At 51.1% G+C, this 19,714-nt stretch overlaps 1 protein-coding gene across 1 annotated transcript in view; it reads right to left on the reverse strand.

The window, feature by feature from the left end:
• The window catches only part of PFN2 (profilin 2), an 82,062-nt gene extending 77,730 nt beyond the window's left edge, over nt 1–4,332 (reverse strand). Inside the window, exon 1 of the mRNA XM_069727535.1 lies at nt 3,575–4,332. Within this exon, the coding sequence (XP_069583636.1) occupies nt 3,575–3,706 (132 nt within the window). The 5' untranslated portion in view covers nt 3,707–4,332. The remainder of the gene's footprint in view (nt 1–3,574) is intronic.
• Between the last annotated feature and the right edge of the window lie 15,382 nt (nt 4,333–19,714).

The following is a 19,714-nucleotide window of genomic DNA, read 5'->3' on the forward strand; positions in this document are numbered from 1 at the left end:
TCCTTCATTGTTTACTTGACATGATCCGCCCTGGACCTTACAGACAATAATGAAGCATCCGGCCCCCGCAATTCTATACACAATACAAACCGGAGTCTTGAAGAAAAATCCCTGGCCTGTTTGCTTGGTAGAATTAGTTCTTTTACATGGTGTGTATGGACAGGAGCAACATGCATTAATTCAATTAGTCACTTTATCTAAACACACAAGACTCCGTGAGGTTGAATTTGATGATTTCAGCGAGACAGACCAACCCGATTTTGTGCAAAATGTTTGGGGCAACATCAATTCAGCTTATATCAGGAAATAATAATGATTGGGCATACTGCATGTCGGCATGCCTGATCCTTTGTTCCAAAGGGAGATAAGTACCAACTGAGGTGCATCATAGCAGCTTTCCCCACCTCTTCCCAATTTTTGCACTCGTGTACGGAGGGGGTCTTGCAATATAAACAGCTGCATGAGCGTTCAACCAACAAGAACCAAAAGTATATGCTCAGTTTAAATGGCAACGGTCGTTTCAACAAACTCTGCGAGAGAGCGAGAGAGCGCGAGAGCGAGAGAGCGCGAGAGCGCGAGAGCGAGAGAGCGCGAGAGCGCGAGAGCGAGAGAGCGCGAGAGAGAGAGAGCGCGAGAGAGAGAGAGCGCGAGAGAGAGAGAGCGCGAGAGAGAGAGAGCGCGAGAGAGAGAGAGCGCGAGAGAGAGAGAGCGAGAGAGAGAGAGCGCGAGCGAGAGAGCGCGAGCGAGAGAGCGCGAGCGAGAGAGCGCGAGCGAGAGAGCGCGAGCGAGAGAGCGCGAGCGAGAGAGCGCGAGCGAGAGAGCGCGAGCGAGAGAGCGAGAGAGAGAGAGAGAGAGAGAGAGAGACACAAATGAAATGTGCATGCTTTAAGGCTTTGTTCACACTCCAGTTGTTGTTTGTGCTCCAGACAGAAGCCAAAACACTGAAAACTCATCAGAAAGCGACAGATAAAACTGGCGCCCTACAGACTTTCTGGGGTCCACCAAGCACTCTTGTGGTTTGTCATTTCGACAAGAGACACAGCATTCGTACAGTGCAAATCTTTCCATCAAATTTGAGAGGTCCGTTTTCATGGTGGATTCTCTTTATGAAGTCAATGCTGCAGAAATGGAGATCAGTCATGGAAAGCTGTCAGCCTGCGTGTGTGCACGGGGTCGGCACATTGTCCATGCCGGCAGGTCACACTGACATCACAGGTATTGTGCAGATGTGGATGGGATCTACACAAGCATGAAAGGAACGGGGAAGAATATACACAGGTATTAAGGGAAGGATTGTAGACAGAAATTTGTGTTTTATGGGGGGGTTAGAGTGCAATTGAGGGGCCATCTATTCCAATTAGCTGACTTCACAGTTCTGTTTTCTATTTCACTATAACAAAAATATGGATCTTGTTACAGAAACAAAATCATCCAGTGACGGACGCAAACAGTACTCTACTGACTATACAGCACTCCGCTGTTTACTTTTTTTTTCTTTTTATGGGAAGAAAAACTACAAAACTTCTTAGAGGGATAGTCCCACCTTCATAGATGGGCAATAATGTCACATACTGCTTACCGTACTAATCTTTTCATCCGTTCTTGAAATATTGACACTTTTTTTCATCGCTTGTTGCCTATGGTGCCGACCACCTTTTCTAGAAAGCAGCACAAGTGCAGCACTTACCAGCCCTTTTTTATTAAGCTTGTAAGCACGGTTTTGAAGCTGGCCAGTATCGATGGAGCGCACCGTTGCTTCCCAATCCTGGCCAGGTTTAAGGCTGTGTGCACATGTACAGGATTTTTCACGGTTGTCGCTATAAAAAAGCAAACATATGCATCCCATCATTTATAATGCATTCCGCAATTTTTGTGCATCGCGAAAAAAAACGCAGCATGTTAATAAATAGCGGTAAAAACGTGAAAAATCCGCAGAATTAGTGTGCATTGGGAAAGCTCCGGAAAAAAACGCATGCGGATTTCCTGCAGAAAAAAATCCGGTTTTGTTCAGGAAAATTCTGCAGAAAATCCTGACGAGTGCACATAGCCTAAGAGCACTTCTTGACAGTAGCGGTGGTGGTCGGTCTCCTAGGCAACGAGCTGTAAACTATAGGAAAAAAAAAATGTTAATATAAACATCTCAAGAACGGCTGCAAATCTTAAAAAGCAGTCAAATTGCATAAATGTTTGTTTATATAATATCCATCTTTGAACAGACATGTGAACAAGCCTATGACATCAATTGGGACGTATCCTAGCCGTGAAAAACAAGAAGAGAACTCGCACGTGACAAACGGACTTGTGAATAAAGACTCAGGCCCTGTTCACACAGCGCTTCTGCCTGGATCCCCCTAATCACAGGATTCCGGAGGACCCTCGATGGGCCATGCACGGTGACACGAATGAAGTTGAAATGACCTATGTTAGTCATTAGTTTGGGGCATTTTCCGAGCATCCATCTACCCAGAGGGGCACAAAAATATAAGCAGACTACGGTAGATTTATTTCTTACATACGGACACCTTCAGAAAAATAAACAATGAACTTTATTTGTGTCACTGCAGTCTATGGCCCCACCAGGGATCTGTATAAATCTAGGTATGGAGACCCAGGCAGGAATATGGTGGGATCAGGGCCTTACACACCTGAAGAACAAAGAAAAGTCATTTTGAAAGTAACAGACTCAACAAGTGCGCGGACAAGTTATTGGTTTTGTTTATATCCTATTCAGAAATGTAGATGTGCGAGTTACTCCCAACATGGCCACTATTATATATCATGTCCATGTATGAGGTCAGGCCGCCCCCTGCACAGCACCATCCGTCACGCCACCCCCTGCACAGCAACATTCGCACAGCGCCATCCCTCTGGCCGCCCTCCGTCACAGCGCCATCCCTCTGGCCGCCCTCCGTCACAGCGCCATCCCTCTGGCCGCCCTCCGTCACAGCGCCATCCCTCTGGCCGCCCTCCGTCACAGCGCCATCCCTCTGGCCGCCCTCCGTCACAGCGCCATCCCTCTGGCCGCCCTCCGTCACAGCGCCATCCCTCTGGCCGCCCTCCGTCACAGCGCCATCCCTCTGGCCGCCCTCCGTCACAGCGCCATCCCTCTGGCCGCCCTCCGTCACAGCGCCATCCCTCTGGCCGCCCTCCGTCACAGCGCCATCCCCCAGGCCGCCCTCCGTCACAGCGCCATCCCCCAGGCCGCCCTCCCTCAGGCTTCCCTCTGTACCAGAGCCCCCGTGCAGTAACAGCACCGAGCACGACACGGGCCCCTGTACAGGAAATAATCAATGGTTGCACGCCATCTTGCAGAAGAACATGGTGCCAGCAGCGGCGGGGGCGGGATTCTCGAAAGCCGATTACGTCAAATACGTAAATCTGATGATGACAGTGACTTAGGACTACGCAAAAGACCCCAGTGAGCAAAATCTGCGCCCGGCCACGAGTAGAGGAGCCGGCAGCGCACACGGTCACCGCCGCCTCACGGAGGAGGACGGTCCGTTATGTGGCGCCCCGCAGCAGGTGCACCGGGTCTCTCGCCCTCCCGCCCGCCCGCATAGCACGGCGCTCTTACCGTTAGTGTCTGGAAGAAGCCTCCGGGGGTTGTTGCCCAGACGTATTTGGCGTCCACGTACCCGACAATGGCGGCCTCCTGGCAGCTGCCATCGGCCATCAACATGTCCACGTAATCCTGCCAGCCGGACATCTTCAGTGGGGGGGACACCGACAGGGGCGACCGAAAGGTACCGGTGTTAGTGAGAGCGGGGAGCCCGGGGCGGGGATGAGGGTAGCCGGTAACGGGGAAGAAGCGGCTCCGTCACGGCCGGAGATAATCTGAGCTCCGACAGCCGGGAGAAGCCGAGGAAATAGGACAGCGCCCGGGTGTAGCCCCCCTCCCCCTAATGCCGCTACAGATCCCTCCGCCAGCAGCGGCGGAAGGACATTGGCACACCTCCACGGCAGGAGACCAGTTTACCACACAGTGAGCTGTGCTGGAGTCACTGCACGGGGACTGGGCCCAGAAACAGCCCTCCCCGTCCTGCTGGGGGCCCGGGACCCTTATCACACAGCCCCTCTGCTGTATGTACATCACTACGCACATAGAGTCAGGGGTCACTGCACATGTACCTAGTCCCCGTTATAAAATAGTCCCAGTGCATCAGATTCATCCTACAGTGCACTGACTGCTCAGAAAGTCAGGAGTCACTGCACATGGGCCAACTGCCTGAGGAAATATGAGGGAATGATGGCATCACCCAGTGCAGCTTTCTAGGACCAGGCACCACTGCACACCAAGTGTCTGCTATACAGGGAGTTATACAGTGCAGCCCTATAGGACCAGGCACCACTGCACACCAAGTGTCTGCTATACAGGGAATCCAGGGAATTATACAGTGCAGCCCTATAGGACCAGGCATCACTGCACACCAAGTGTCTGCTATACAGGGAATCCAGGGAATTATACAGTGCAGCCCTATAAGACCAGGCATCACTGCACACCAAGTGTCTGCTATACAGGGAATCCAGGGAATTATACAGTGCAGCCCTATAGGACCAGGCATCACTGCACACCAAGTGTCTGCTATACAGGGAATCCAGGGAATTATACAGTGCAGCCCTATAAGACCAGGCATCACTGCACACCAAGTGTCTGCTATACAGGGGATCCAGGGAATTATACAGTGCAGCCCTATAGGACCAGGCATCACTGCACACCAAGTGTCTGCTATACAGGAGATCCAGGGAATGATACAGTGCAGCCCTATAGGACTAGGCATCACTGCACACCAAGTGTCTGCTATACAGGAGATCCAGGGAATTATACAGTGCAGCCCTATAGGACCAGGCATCACTGCACACCAAGTGTCTGCTATACAGGGGATCCAGGGAATTATACAGTACAGCCCTATAGGACCAGGCATCACTGCACACCAAGTGTCTGCTATACAGGAGATCCAGGGAATTATACAGTGCAGCCCTATAGGACCAGGCATCACTGCACACCAAGTGTCTGCTATACAGGAGATCCAGGGAATTATACAGTGCAGCCCTATAGGACCAGGCATCACTGCACATGGACCAAGTGTCTGCTATACAGGGGATCCAGGGAATTATACAGTGCAGCCCTATAGGACCAGGCATCACTGCACACCAAGTGTCTGCTATACAGGAGATCCAGGGAATGATACAGTGCAGCCCTATAGGACCAGGCATCACTGCACACCAAGTGTCTGCTATACAGGAGATCCAGGGAAATATACAGTGCAGCCCTATAGGACCAGGCATCACTACACACCAAGTGTCTGCTATACAGAAGATCCAGGGAATTATACAGTGCAGCCCTATAGGACCAGGCATCACTGCACACCAAGTGTCTGCTATACAGGGGATCCAGGGAATTATACAGTGCAGCCCTATAGGACCAGGCACCACTGCACACCAAGTGTCTGCTATACAGGGGATCCAGGGAATTATACAGTGCAGCCCTATAGGACCAGGCATCACTGCACACCAAGTGTCTGCTATACAGGAGATCCAGGGAATTATACAGTGCAGCCCTATAGGACCAGGCACCACTGCACACCAAGTGTCTGCTATACAGGAGATCCAGGGAGTTATACAGTGCAGCCCTCTAGGACCAGGCATCACTGCACACCAAGTGTCTGCTATACAGGAGATCCAGGGAGTTATACAGTCCAGCCCTCTAGGACCAGGCATCACTGCACACCAAGTGTCTGCTATACAGGAGATCCAGGGAATGATACAGTGCAGCCCTATAGGACCAGGCACCACTGCACACCAAGTGTCTGCTATACAGGAGATCCAGGGAATTATACAGTGCAGCCCTATAGGACCAGGCATCACTGCACACCAAGTGTCTGCTATACAGGAGATCCAGGGAATTATACAGTGCAGCCCTATAGGACCAGGCACCACTGCACACCAGGTGTCTGCTATACAGGAGATCCAGGGAGTTATACAGTCCAGCCCTCTAGGACCAGGCATCACTGCACACCAAGTGTCTGCTATACAGGAGATCCAGGGAATGATACAGTGCAGCCCTATAGGACCAGGCACCACTGCACACCAAGTGTCTGCTATACAGGAGATCCAGGGAATTATACAGTGCAGCCCTATAGGACCAGGCATCACTGCACACCAAGTGTCTGCTATACAGGAGATCCAGGGAATTATACAGTGCAGCCCTATAGGACCAGGCACCACTGCACACCAAGTGTCTGCTATACAGGAGATCCAGGGAATTATACAGTGCAGCCCTATAGGACCAGGCATCACTGCACACCAAGTGTCTGCTATACAGGAGATCCAGGGAGTTATACAGTCCAGCCCTCTAGGACCAGGCATCACTGCACACCAAGTGTCTGCTATACAGGAGATCCAGGGAATGATACAGTGCAGCCCTATAGGACCAGGCACCACTGCACACCAAGTGTCTGCTATACAGGAGATCCAGGGAATTATACAGTGCAGCCCTATAGGACCAGGCATCACTGCACACCAAGTGTCTGCTATACAGGAGATCCAGGGAATTATACAGTGCAGCCCTATAGGACCAGGCATCACTGCACACCAAGTGTCTGCTATACAGGAGATCCAGGGAGTTATACAGTGCAGCCCTCTAGGACCAGGCATCACTGCACACCAAGTGTCTGCTATACAGGAGATCCAGGGAATGATACAGTGCAGCCCTATAGGACCAGGCATCACTACACACCAAGTGTCTGCTATACAGGAGATCCAGGGAATTATACAGTGCAGCCCTATAGGACCAGGCATCACTGCACACCAAGTGTCTGCTATACAGGGAGTTATACAGTGCAGCCCTATAGGACCAGGCACCACTGCACACCAAGTGTCTGCTATACAGGGAGTTATACAGTGCAGCCCTATAGGACCAGGCATCACTACACACCAAGTGTCTGCTATACAGGAGATCCAGGGAATTATACAGTGCAGCCCTATAGCACCAGGCATCACTGCACACCAAGTGTCTGCTATACAGGGGATCCAGGGAATTATACAGTGCAGCCCTATAGGACCAGGCATCACTGCACACCAAGTATCTGCTATACAGGGGATCCAGGGAATTATACAGTGCAGCCCTATAGGACCAGGCACCACTGCACACCAAGTGTCTGCTATACAGGAGATCCAGGGAATGATACAGTGCAGCCCTATAGGACCAGGCATCACTGCGCACCAAGTGTCTGCTATACAGGGGATCCAGGGAATGATACAGTGCAGCCCTATAGGACCAGGCATCACTGTACACCAAGTGTCTGCTATACAGGAGATCCAGGGAATTATACAGTGCAGCCCTATAGGACCAGGCATCACTGCACACCAAGTGTCTGCTATACAGGGGATCCAGGGAATTATACAGTGCAGCCCTATAGGACCAGGCATCACTGCACACCAAGTGTCTGCTATACAGGAGATCCAGGGAGTTATACAGTGCAGCCCTATAGGACCAGGCATCACTGCACACCAAGTGTCTGCTATACAGGAGATCCAGGGAATTATACAGTGCAGCCCTATAGGACCAGGCATCACTGCACACCAAGCGTCTGCTATACAGGGGATCCAGGGAATTATACAGTGCAGCCCTATAGGACCAGACATCACTGCACACCAAGCGTCTGCTATACAGGGGACCCAGGGAGTTATACAGTGCAGCCCTATAGGACCAGGCATCACTGCACACCAAGTGTCTGCTATACAGGAGATCCAGGGAGTTATACAGTGCAGCCCTATAGGACCAGGCATCACTGCACACCAAGTGTCTGCTATACAGGAGATCCAGGGAATTATACAGTGCAGCCCTATAGGACCAGGCATCACTGCACACCAAGTGTCTGCTATACAGGGGATCCAGGGAATTATACAGTGCAGCCCTATAGGATCAGGCATCACTGCACACCAAGTGTCTGCTATACAGGAGATCCAGGGAATTATACAGTGCAGCCCTATAGGATCAGGCATCACTGCACACCAAGTGTCTGCTATACAGGAGATCCAGGGAATTATACAGTGCAGCCCTATAGGACCAGGCATCACTGCACACCAAGTGTCTGCTATACAGGGGATCCAGGGAATTATACAGTGCAGCCCTATAGGACCAGACATCACTGCACACCAAGTGTCTGCTATACAGGGGATCCAGGGAATTATACAGTGCAGCCCTATAGGATCAGGCATCACTGCACACCAAGTGTCTGCTATACAGGAGATCCAGGGAATTATACAGTGCAGCCCTATAGGACCAGGCATCACTGCACACCAAGTGTCTGCTATACAGGGGATCCAGGGAATTATACAGTGCAGCCCTATAGGACCAGGCATCACTGCACACCAAGTGTCTGCTATACAGGAGATCCAGGGAATTATACAGTGCAGCCCTATAGGACCAGGCATCACTGCACACCAAGTGTCTGCTATACAGGGGATCCAGGGAATTATACAGTGCAGCCCTATAGGACCAGGCATCACTGCACACCAAGTGTCTGCTATACAGGGGATCCAGGGAATTATACAGTGCAGCCGTATAGGACCAGGCATCACTGCACACCAAGTGTCTGCTATACAGGAGATCCAGGGAATTATACAGTGCAGCCCTATAGGACCAGGCATCACTGCACACCAAGTGTCTGCTATACAGGGGATCCAGGGAATTATACAGTGCAGCCCTATAGGACCAGGCATCACTGCACACCAAGTGTCTGCTATACAGGAGATCCAGGGAATTATACAGTGCAGCCCTATAGGACCAGGCATCACTGCACACCAAGTGTCTGCTATACAGGGGATCCAGGGAATTACACAGTGCAGCCCTATAGGACCAGGCATCACTGCACACCAAGTGTCTGCTATACAGGAGATCCAGGGAATTATACAGTGCAGCCCTATAGGACCAGGCATCACTGCACACCAAGTGTCTGCTATACAGGAGATCCAGAGAATGATACAGTGCAGCCCTATAGGACCAGGCATCACTGCACACCAAGTGTCTGCTATACAGGAGATCCAGGGAATGATACAGTGCAGCCCTCTAGGACCAGGCATCACTGCACACCAAGTGTCTGCTATACAGGAGATCCAGGGAATGATACAGTGCAGCCCTCTAGGACCAGGCATCACTGCACACCAAGTGTCTGCTATACAGGAGATCCAGGGAATTATACAGTGCAGCCCTATAGGACCAGGCATCACTGCACACCAAGTGTCTGCTATACAGGAGATCCAGGGAATTATACAGTGCAGCCCTATAGGATCAGGCATCACTGCACACCAAGTGTCTGCTATACAGGAGATCCAGGGAATTATACAGTGCAGCCCTATAGGATCAGGCATCACTGCACACCAAGTGTCTGCTATACAGGAGATCCAGGGAATTATACAGTGCAGCCCTCTAGGACCAGGCATCACTGCACACCAAGTGTCTGCTATACAGGAGATCCAGGGAATTATACAGTGCAGCCCTATAGGACCAGGCATCACTGCACACCAAGTGTCTGCTATACAGGAGATCCAGGGAATTATACAGTGCAGCCCTATAGGATCAGGCATCACTGCACACCAAGTGTCTGCTATACAGGAGATCCAGGGAATTATACAGTGCAGCCCTATAGGACCAGGCATCACTGCACACCAAGTGTCTGCTATACAGGGGATCCAGGGAATTATACAGTGCAGCCCTATAGGACCAGACATCACTGCACACCAAGTGTCTGCTATACAGGGGATCCAGGGAATTATACAGTGCAGCCCTATAGGATCAGGCTTCACTGCACACCAAGTGTCTGCTATACAGGGAGTTATACAGTGCAGCCCTATAGGACCAGGCATCACTGCACACCAAGTGTCTGCTATACAGGGGATCCAGGGAATTATACAGTGCAGCCCTATAGGACCAGGCATCACTGCACACCAAGTGTCTGCTATACAGGAGATCCAGGGAATTATACAGTGCAGCCCTATAGGACCAGGCATCACTGCACACCAAGTGTCTGCTATACAGGGGATCCAGGGAATTATACAGTGCAGCCGTATAGGACCAGGCATCACTGCACACCAAGTGTCTGCTATACAGGAGATCCAGGGAATTATACAGTGCAGCCCTATAGGACCAGGCATCACTGCACACCAAGTGTCTGCTATACAGGGGATCCAGGGAATTATACAGTGCAGCCCTATAGGACCAGGCATCACTGCACACCAAGTGTCTGCTATACAGGAGATCCAGGGAATTATACAGTGCAGCCCTATAGGACCAGGCATCACTGCACACCAAGTGTCTGCTATACAGGGGATCCAGGGAATTATACAGTGCAGCCCTATAGGACCAGGCATCACTGCACACCAAGTGTCTGCTATACAGGAGATCCAGGGAATTATACAGTGCAGCCCTATAGGACCAGGCATCACTGCACACCAAGTGTCTGCTATACAGGAGATCCAGAGAATGATACAGTGCAGCCCTATAGGACCAGGCATCACTGCACACCAAGTGTCTGCTATACAGGAGATCCAGGGAATGATACAGTGCAGCCCTCTAGGACCAGGCATCACTGCACACCAAGTGTCTGCTATACAGGAGATCCAGGGAATTATACAGTGCAGCCCTATAGGACCAGGCATCACTGCACACCAAGTGTCTGCTATACAGGAGATCCAGGGAATTATACAGTGCAGCCCTATAGGACCAGGCATCACTGCACACCAAGTGTCTGCTATACAGGAGATCCAGGGAATTATACAGTGCAGCCCTATAGGACCAGGCATCACTGCACACCAAGTGTCTGCTATACAGGGGATCCAGGGAATTATACAGTGCAGCCCTATAGGACCAGGCATCACTGCACACCAAGTGTCTGCTATACAGGAGATCCAGGGAATTATACAGTGCAGCCCTATAGGACCAGGCATCACTGCACACCAAGTGTCTGCTATACAGGAGATCCAGAGAATGATACAGTGCAGCCCTATAGGACCAGGCATCACTGCACACCAAGTGTCTGCTATACAGGAGATCCAGGGAATGATACAGTGCAGCCCTCTAGGACCAGGCATCACTGCACACCAAGTGTCTGCTATACAGGAGATCCAGGGAATTATACAGTGCAGCCCTATAGGACCAGGCATCACTGCACACCAAGTGTCTGCTATACAGGAGATCCAGAGAATGATACAGTGCAGCCCTATAGGACCAGGCATCACTGCACACCAAGTGTCTGCTATACAGGAGATCCAGAGAATGATATAGTGCAGCCCTATAGGACCAGGCATCACTGCACACCAAGTGTCTGCTATACAGGAGGTCAAGGGAATTATACAGTGCAGCCGTATAGGACCAGGCATCACTGCACACCAAGTGTCTGCTATACAGGAGGTCAAGGGAATTATACAGTGCAGCCCTATAGGACCAAGCATCACTGCACACCAAGTGTCTGCTATACAGGGGATCCAGGGAGTTATACAGTGCAGCCCTATAGGACCAGGCATCACTGCACGCCAAGTGTCTGCTATACAAGAGATCCAGGGAATTATACAGTGCAGCCCTATAGCACCAGGCATCACTGCACACCAAGTGTCTGCTATACAAGAGATCCAGGGAATTATACAGTGCAGCCCTATAGGACCAGGCATCACTGCACACCAAGTGTCTGCTATACAGGAGATCCAGGGAATTATACAGTTCAGCCCTATAGGACCAGACATCACTGCATACCAAGTGTCTGCTATACAGGGGATCCAGGGAGTTATACAGTGCAGCCCTATAGGACCAGGCATCACTGCACACCAAGTGTCTGCTATACAGGAGATCCAGGGAATGATACAGTGCAGCCCTATAGGACCAGGCATCACTGCACACCAAGTGTCTGCTATACAGGAGATCCAGGGAATTATACAGTGCAGCCCTATAGGACCAGACATCACTGCACACCAAGTGTCTGCTATACAGGGGATCCAGGGAGTTATACAGTGCAGCCCTATAGGACCAGGCATCACTGCACACCAAGTGTCTGCTATACAGGAGATCCAGGGAATGATACAGTGCAGCCCTATAGGACCAGGCATCACTGCACACCAAGTGTCTGCTATACAGGAGATCCAGGGAATTATACAGTGCAGCCCTATAGGACCAGGCATCACTGCACACCAAGTGTCTGCTATACAGGGGATCCAGGGAGTTATACAGTGCAGCCCTATAGGACCAGACATCACTGCACACCAAGTGTCTGCTATACAGGGGATCCAGGGAATTATACAGTGCAGCCCTATAGGACCAGGCATCACTGCACACCAAGTGTCTGCTATACAGGAGATCCAGGGAGTTATACAGTGCAGCCCTATAGGACCAGGCATCACTGCACACCAAGTGTCTGCTATACAGGGGATCCAGGGAGTTATACAGTGCAGCCCTATAGGACCAGGCATCACTGCACACCAAGTGTCTGCTATACAGGGGATCCAGGGAGTTATACAGTGCAGCCCTATAGGACCAGACATCACTGCACACCAAGTGTCTGCTATACAGGGGATCCAGGGAGTTATACAGTGCAGCCCTATAGGACCAGACATCACTGCACACCAAGTGTCTGCTATACAGGGGATCCAGGGAGTTATACAGTGCAGCCCTATAGGACCAGACATCACTGCACACCAAGTGTCTGCTATACAGGGGATCCAGGGAATTATACAGTGCAGCCCTGTAGGACCAGGCATCACTGCACACCAAGTGTCTGCTATACAGGAGATCCAGGGAGTTATACAGTGCAGCCCTATAGGACCAGGCATCACTGCACACCAAGTGTCTGCTATACAGGGAATCCAGGGAGTTATACAGTGCAGCCCTATAGGACCAGGCACCACTGCACACCAAGTGTCTGCTATACAGAAGATCCAGGGAATTATACAGTGCAGCCCTATAGGACCAGGCATCACTGCACACCAAGTGTCTGCTATACAGGGGATCCCGGGAATTATACAGTGCAGCCCTATAGGACCAGGCATCACTGCACACCAAGTGTCTGCTATACAGGGGATCCAGGAAATTATACAGTGCAGCCCTAAAGGACCAGGCATCACTGCACACCAAGTGTCTGCTATACAGGGGATCCAGGGAGTTATACAGTGCAGCCCTATAGGACCAGGCATCACTGCACACCAAGTGTCTGCTATACAGGAGATCCAGGGAATTATACAGTGCAGCCCTATAGGACCAGGCATCACTGCACACCAAGTGTCTGCTATACAGAAGATCCAGGGAATTATACAGTGCAGCCCTAAAGGACCAGGCATCACTGCACACCAAGTGTCCGCTATACAGGGGATCCCGGGAATTATACAGTGCAGCCCTTTAGGACCAGGCATCACTGCACACCAAGTGTCTGCTATACAGGGGATCCAGGAAATTATACACTGCAGTCCTATAGGACCAGACATCACTGCACACCAAGTGTCTGCTATACAGGGGATCCAGGGAGTTATACAGTGCAGCCCTATAGGACCAGGCATCACTGCACACCAAGTGTCTGCTATACAGGGGATCCCGGGAATTATACAGTGCAGCCCTATAGGACCAGGCATCACTGCACACCAAGTGTCTGCTATACAGGGGATCCAGGGAATTATACAGTGCAGCCCTATAGGACCAGGCATCACTGCACACCAAGTGTCTGCTATACAGGAGATCCAGGGAACTATACAGTGCAGCCCTATAGGACCAGGCATCACTGCACACCAACTGTCTGCTATACAGGGGATCCAGGGAATTATACAGTGCAGCCCTATAGAAACAGGCATCACTGCACACCAAGTGTCTGCTATACAGGGGATCCAGGGAATTATACAGTGCAGCCCTATAGGACCAGGCATCACTGCACACCAAGTGTCTGCTATACAGGGGATCCAGGAAATTATACAGTGCAGCCCTATAGGACCAGGCATCACTGCACACCAAGTGTCTGCTATACAGGGGATCCAGGGAATTATACAGTGCAGCCCTATAGGACCAGGCATCACTGCACACCAAGTGTCTGCTATACAGGGGATCCAGGGAATTATACAGTGCAGCCCTCTAGGACCAGGCATCACTGCACACCAAATGTCTGCTATACAGGGGATCCAGGGAATTATACAGTGCAGCCCTATAGGACCAGGCATCACTGCACACCAAGTGCCTGCTATACAGAAGATCCAGGGAATTATACAGTGCAGCCCTCTAGGACCAGGCATCACTGCACACCAAGTGTCTGCTATACAGAAGATCCAGGGAATTATACAGTGCAGCCCTCTAGGACCAGGCATCACTCCATACCAAGTGTCTGCTATACAGAAGATCCAGGGAATTATACAGTGCAGCCCTATAGGACCAGGCATCACTGCACACCAAGTGTCTGCTATACAGGGGATCCCGGGAATTATACAGTGCAGCCCTATAGGACCAGGCATCACTGCACACCAAGTGTCTGCTATACAGGGGATCCAGGGAATTATACAGTGCAGCCCTATAGGACCAGGCATCACTGCACACCAAGTGTCTGCTATACAGGGGATCCCGGGAATTATACAGTGCAGCCCTATAGGACCAGGCATCACTGCACACCAAGTGTCTGCTATACAGGGGATCCAGGAAATTATACAGTGCAGCCCTATAGGACCAGGCATCACTGCACACCAAGTGTCTGCTATACAGGGGATCCAGGGAATTATACAGTGCAGCCCTATAGGACCAGGCACCACTGCACACCAAGTCTCTGCTATACAGAAGATCCAGGGAATTATACAGTGCAGCCCTATAGGACCAGGCATCACTGCACACCAAGTGTCTGCTATACAGGGGATCCCGGGAACTATACAGTGCAGCCCTATAGGACCAGGCATCACTGCACACCAAGTGTCTGCTATACAGGGGATCCAGGAAATTATACAGTGCAGCCCTATAGGACCAGGCATCACTGCACACCAAGTGTCTGCTATACAGGGGATCCAGGGGGTTATACAATGCAGCCCTATAGGACCTGGCATCACTGCACACCAAGTGTCTGCTATACAGGAGATCCAGGGAATTATACAGTGCAGCCCTATAGGACCAGGCATCACTGCACACCAAGTGTCTGCTATACAGAAGATCCAGGGAATTATACAGTGCAGCCCTATAGGATCAGGCATCACTGCACACCAAGTGTCTGCTATACAGGGGATCCTGGGAATTATACAGTGCAGCCCTATAGGACCAGGCATCACTGCACACCAAGTGTCCGCTATACAGGGGACCCCGGGAATTATACAGTGCAGCCCTATAGGACCAGGCATCACTGCACACCAAGTGTCTGCTATACAGGGGATCCAGGAAATTATACAGTGCAGTCCTATAGGACCAGGCATCACTGCACACCAAGTGTCTGCTATACAGGGGATCCAGGGAGTTATACAGTGCAGCCCTATAGGACCAGGCATCACTGCACACCAAGTGTCTGCTAAACAGGGGATCCCGGGAACTATACAGTGCAGCCCTATAGGACCAGGCATCACTGCACACCAAGTGTCTGCTATACAGGGGATCCAGGGAATTATACAGTGCAGCCCTATAGGACCAGGCATCACTGCACACCAAGTGTCTGCTATACAGGAGATCCAGGGAATTATACAGTGCAGCCCTATAGGACCAGGCATCACTGCACACCAAGTGTCTGCTATACAGGGGATCCAGGGAATTATACAGTGCAGCCCTATAGAACCAGGCATCACTGCACACCAAGTGTCTGCTATACAGGGGATCCAGGGAATTATACAGTGCAGCCCTATAGGACCAGGCACCACTGCACACCAAGTCTCTGCTATACAGAAGATCCAGGGAATTATACAGTGCAGCCCTATAGGACCAGGCATCACTGCACACCAAGTGTCTGCTATACAGGGGATCCCGGGAACTATACAGTGCAGCCCTATAGGACCAGGCATCACTGCACACCAAGTGTCTGCTATACAGGGGATCCAGGAAATTATACAGTGCAGCCCTATAGGACCAGGCATCACTGCACACCAAGTGTCTGCTATACAGGGGATCCAGGGGGTTATACAATGCAGCCCTATAGGACCAGGCATCACTGCACACCAAGTGTCTGCTATACAGGAGATCCAGAGAATGATACAGTGCAGCCCTATAGGACCAGGCATCACTGCACACCAAGTGTCTGCTATACAGGAGATCCAGAGAATGATATAGTGCAGCCCTATAGGACCAGGCATCACTGCACACCAAGTGTCTGCTATACAGGAGGTCAAGGGAATTATACAGTGCAGCCGTATAGGACCAGGCATCACTGCACACCAAGTGTCTGCTATACAGGAGGTCAAGGGAATTATACAGTGCAGCCCTATAGGACCAAGCATCACTGCACACCAAGTGTCTGCTATACAGGGGATCCAGGGAGTTATACAGTGCAGCCCTATAGGACCAGGCATCACTGCACGCCAAGTGTCTGCTATACAAGAGATCCAGGGAATTATACAGTGCAGCCCTATAGCACCAGGCATCACTGCACACCAAGTGTCTGCTATACAAGAGATCCAGGGAATTATACAGTGCAGCCCTATAGGACCAGGCATCACTGCACACCAAGTGTCTGCTATACAGGAGATCCAGGGAATTATACAGTTCAGCCCTATAGGACCAGACATCACTGCATACCAAGTGTCTGCTATACAGGGGATCCAGGGAGTTATACAGTGCAGCCCTATAGGACCAGGCATCACTGCACACCAAGTGTCTGCTATACAGGAGATCCAGGGAATGATACAGTGCAGCCCTATAGGACCAGGCATCACTGCACACCAAGTGTCTGCTATACAGGAGATCCAGGGAATTATACAGTGCAGCCCTATAGGACCAGACATCACTGCACACCAAGTGTCTGCTATACAGGGGATCCAGGGAGTTATACAGTGCAGCCCTATAGGACCAGGCATCACTGCACACCAAGTGTCTGCTATACAGGAGATCCAGGGAATGATACAGTGCAGCCCTATAGGACCAGGCATCACTGCACACCAAGTGTCTGCTATACAGGAGATCCAGGGAATTATACAGTGCAGCCCTATAGGACCAGGCATCACTGCACACCAAGTGTCTGCTATACAGGGGATCCAGGGAGTTATACAGTGCAGCCCTATAGGACCAGACATCACTGCACACCAAGTGTCTGCTATACAGGGGATCCAGGGAATTATACAGTGCAGCCCTATAGGACCAGGCATCACTGCACACCAAGTGTCTGCTATACAGGAGATCCAGGGAGTTATACAGTGCAGCCCTATAGGACCAGGCATCACTGCACACCAAGTGTCTGCTATACAGGGGATCCAGGGAGTTATACAGTGCAGCCCTATAGGACCAGGCATCACTGCACACCAAGTGTCTGCTATACAGGGGATCCAGGGAGTTATACAGTGCAGCCCTATAGGACCAGACATCACTGCACACCAAGTGTCTGCTATACAGGGGATCCAGGGAGTTATACAGTGCAGCCCTATAGGACCAGACATCACTGCACACCAAGTGTCTGCTATACAGGGGATCCAGGGAGTTATACAGTGCAGCCCTATAGGACCAGACATCACTGCACACCAAGTGTCTGCTATACAGGGGATCCAGGGAATTATACAGTGCAGCCCTGTAGGACCAGGCATCACTGCACACCAAGTGTCTGCTATACAGGAGATCCAGGGAGTTATACAGTGCAGCCCTATAGGACCAGGCATCACTGCACACCAAGTGTCTGCTATACAGGGAATCCAGGGAGTTATACAGTGCAGCCCTATAGGACCAGGCACCACTGCACACCAAGTGTCTGCTATACAGAAGATCCAGGGAATTATACAGTGCAGCCCTATAGGACCAGGCATCACTGCACACCAAGTGTCTGCTATACAGGGGATCCCGGGAATTATACAGTGCAGCCCTATAGGACCAGGCATCACTGCACACCAAGTGTCTGCTATACAGGGGATCCAGGAAATTATACAGTGCAGCCCTAAAGGACCAGGCATCACTGCACACCAAGTGTCTGCTATACAGGGGATCCAGGGAGTTATACAGTGCAGCCCTATAGGACCAGGCATCACTGCACACCAAGTGTCTGCTATACAGGAGATCCAGGGAATTATACAGTGCAGCCCTATAGGACCAGGCATCACTGCACACCAAGTGTCTGCTATACAGAAGATCCAGGGAATTATACAGTGCAGCCCTAAAGGACCAGGCATCACTGCACACCAAGTGTCCGCTATACAGGGGATCCCGGGAATTATACAGTGCAGCCCTTTAGGACCAGGCATCACTGCACACCAAGTGTCTGCTATACAGGGGATCCAGGAAATTATACACTGCAGTCCTATAGGACCAGACATCACTGCACACCAAGTGTCTGCTATACAGGGGATCCAGGGAGTTATACAGTGCAGCCCTATAGGACCAGGCATCACTGCACACCAAGTGTCTGCTATACAGGGGATCCCGGGAATTATACAGTGCAGCCCTATAGGACCAGGCATCACTGCACACCAAGTGTCTGCTATACAGGGGATCCAGGGAATTATACAGTGCAGCCCTATAGGACCAGGCATCACTGCACACCAAGTGTCTGCTATACAGGAGATCCAGGGAACTATACAGTGCAGCCCTATAGGACCAGGCATCACTGCACACCAACTGTCTGCTATACAGGGGATCCAGGGAATTATACAGTGCAGCCCTATAGAAACAGGCATCACTGCACACCAAGTGTCTGCTATACAGGGGATCCAGGGAATTATACAGTGCAGCCCTATAGGACCAGGCATCACTGCACACCAAGTGTCTGCTATACAGGGGATCCAGGAAATTATACAGTGCAGCCCTATAGGACCAGGCATCACTGCACACCAAGTGTCTGCTATACAGGGGATCCAGGGAATTATACAGTGCAGCCCTATAGGACCAGGCATCACTGCACACCAAGTGTCTGCTATACAGGGGATCCAGGGAATTATACAGTGCAGCCCTCTAGGACCAGGCATCACTGCACACCAAATGTCTGCTATACAGGGGATCCAGGGAATTATACAGTGCAGCCCTATAGGACCAGGCATCACTGCACACCAAGTGCCTGCTATACAGAAGATCCAGGGAATTATACAGTGCAGCCCTCTAGGACCAGGCATCACTGCACACCAAGTGTCTGCTATACAGAAGATCCAGGGAATTATACAGTGCAGCCCTCTAGGACCAGGCATCACTCCATACCAAGTGTCTGCTATACAGAAGATCCAGGGAATTATACAGTGCAGCCCTATAGGACCAGGCATCACTGCACACCAAGTGTCTGCTATACAGGGGATCCCGGGAATTATACAGTGCAGCCCTATAGGACCAGGCATCACTGCACACCAAGTGTCTGCTATACAGGGGATCCAGGGAATTATACAGTGCAGCCCTATAGGACCAGGCATCACTGCACACCAAGTGTCTGCTATACAGGGGATCCCGGGAATTATACAGTGCAGCCCTATAGGACCAGGCATCACTGCACACCAAGTGTCTGCTATACAGGGGATCCAGGAAATTATACAGTGCAGCCCTATAGGACCAGGCATCACTGCACACCAAGTGTCTGCTATACAGGGGATCCAGGGAATTATACAGTGCAGC

The sequence above is a fragment of the Ranitomeya imitator genome, chromosome 5, assembly GCF_032444005.1.
Source record: "Ranitomeya imitator isolate aRanImi1 chromosome 5, aRanImi1.pri, whole genome shotgun sequence".
NCBI lineage: Eukaryota > Metazoa > Chordata > Amphibia > Anura > Dendrobatidae > Ranitomeya > Ranitomeya imitator.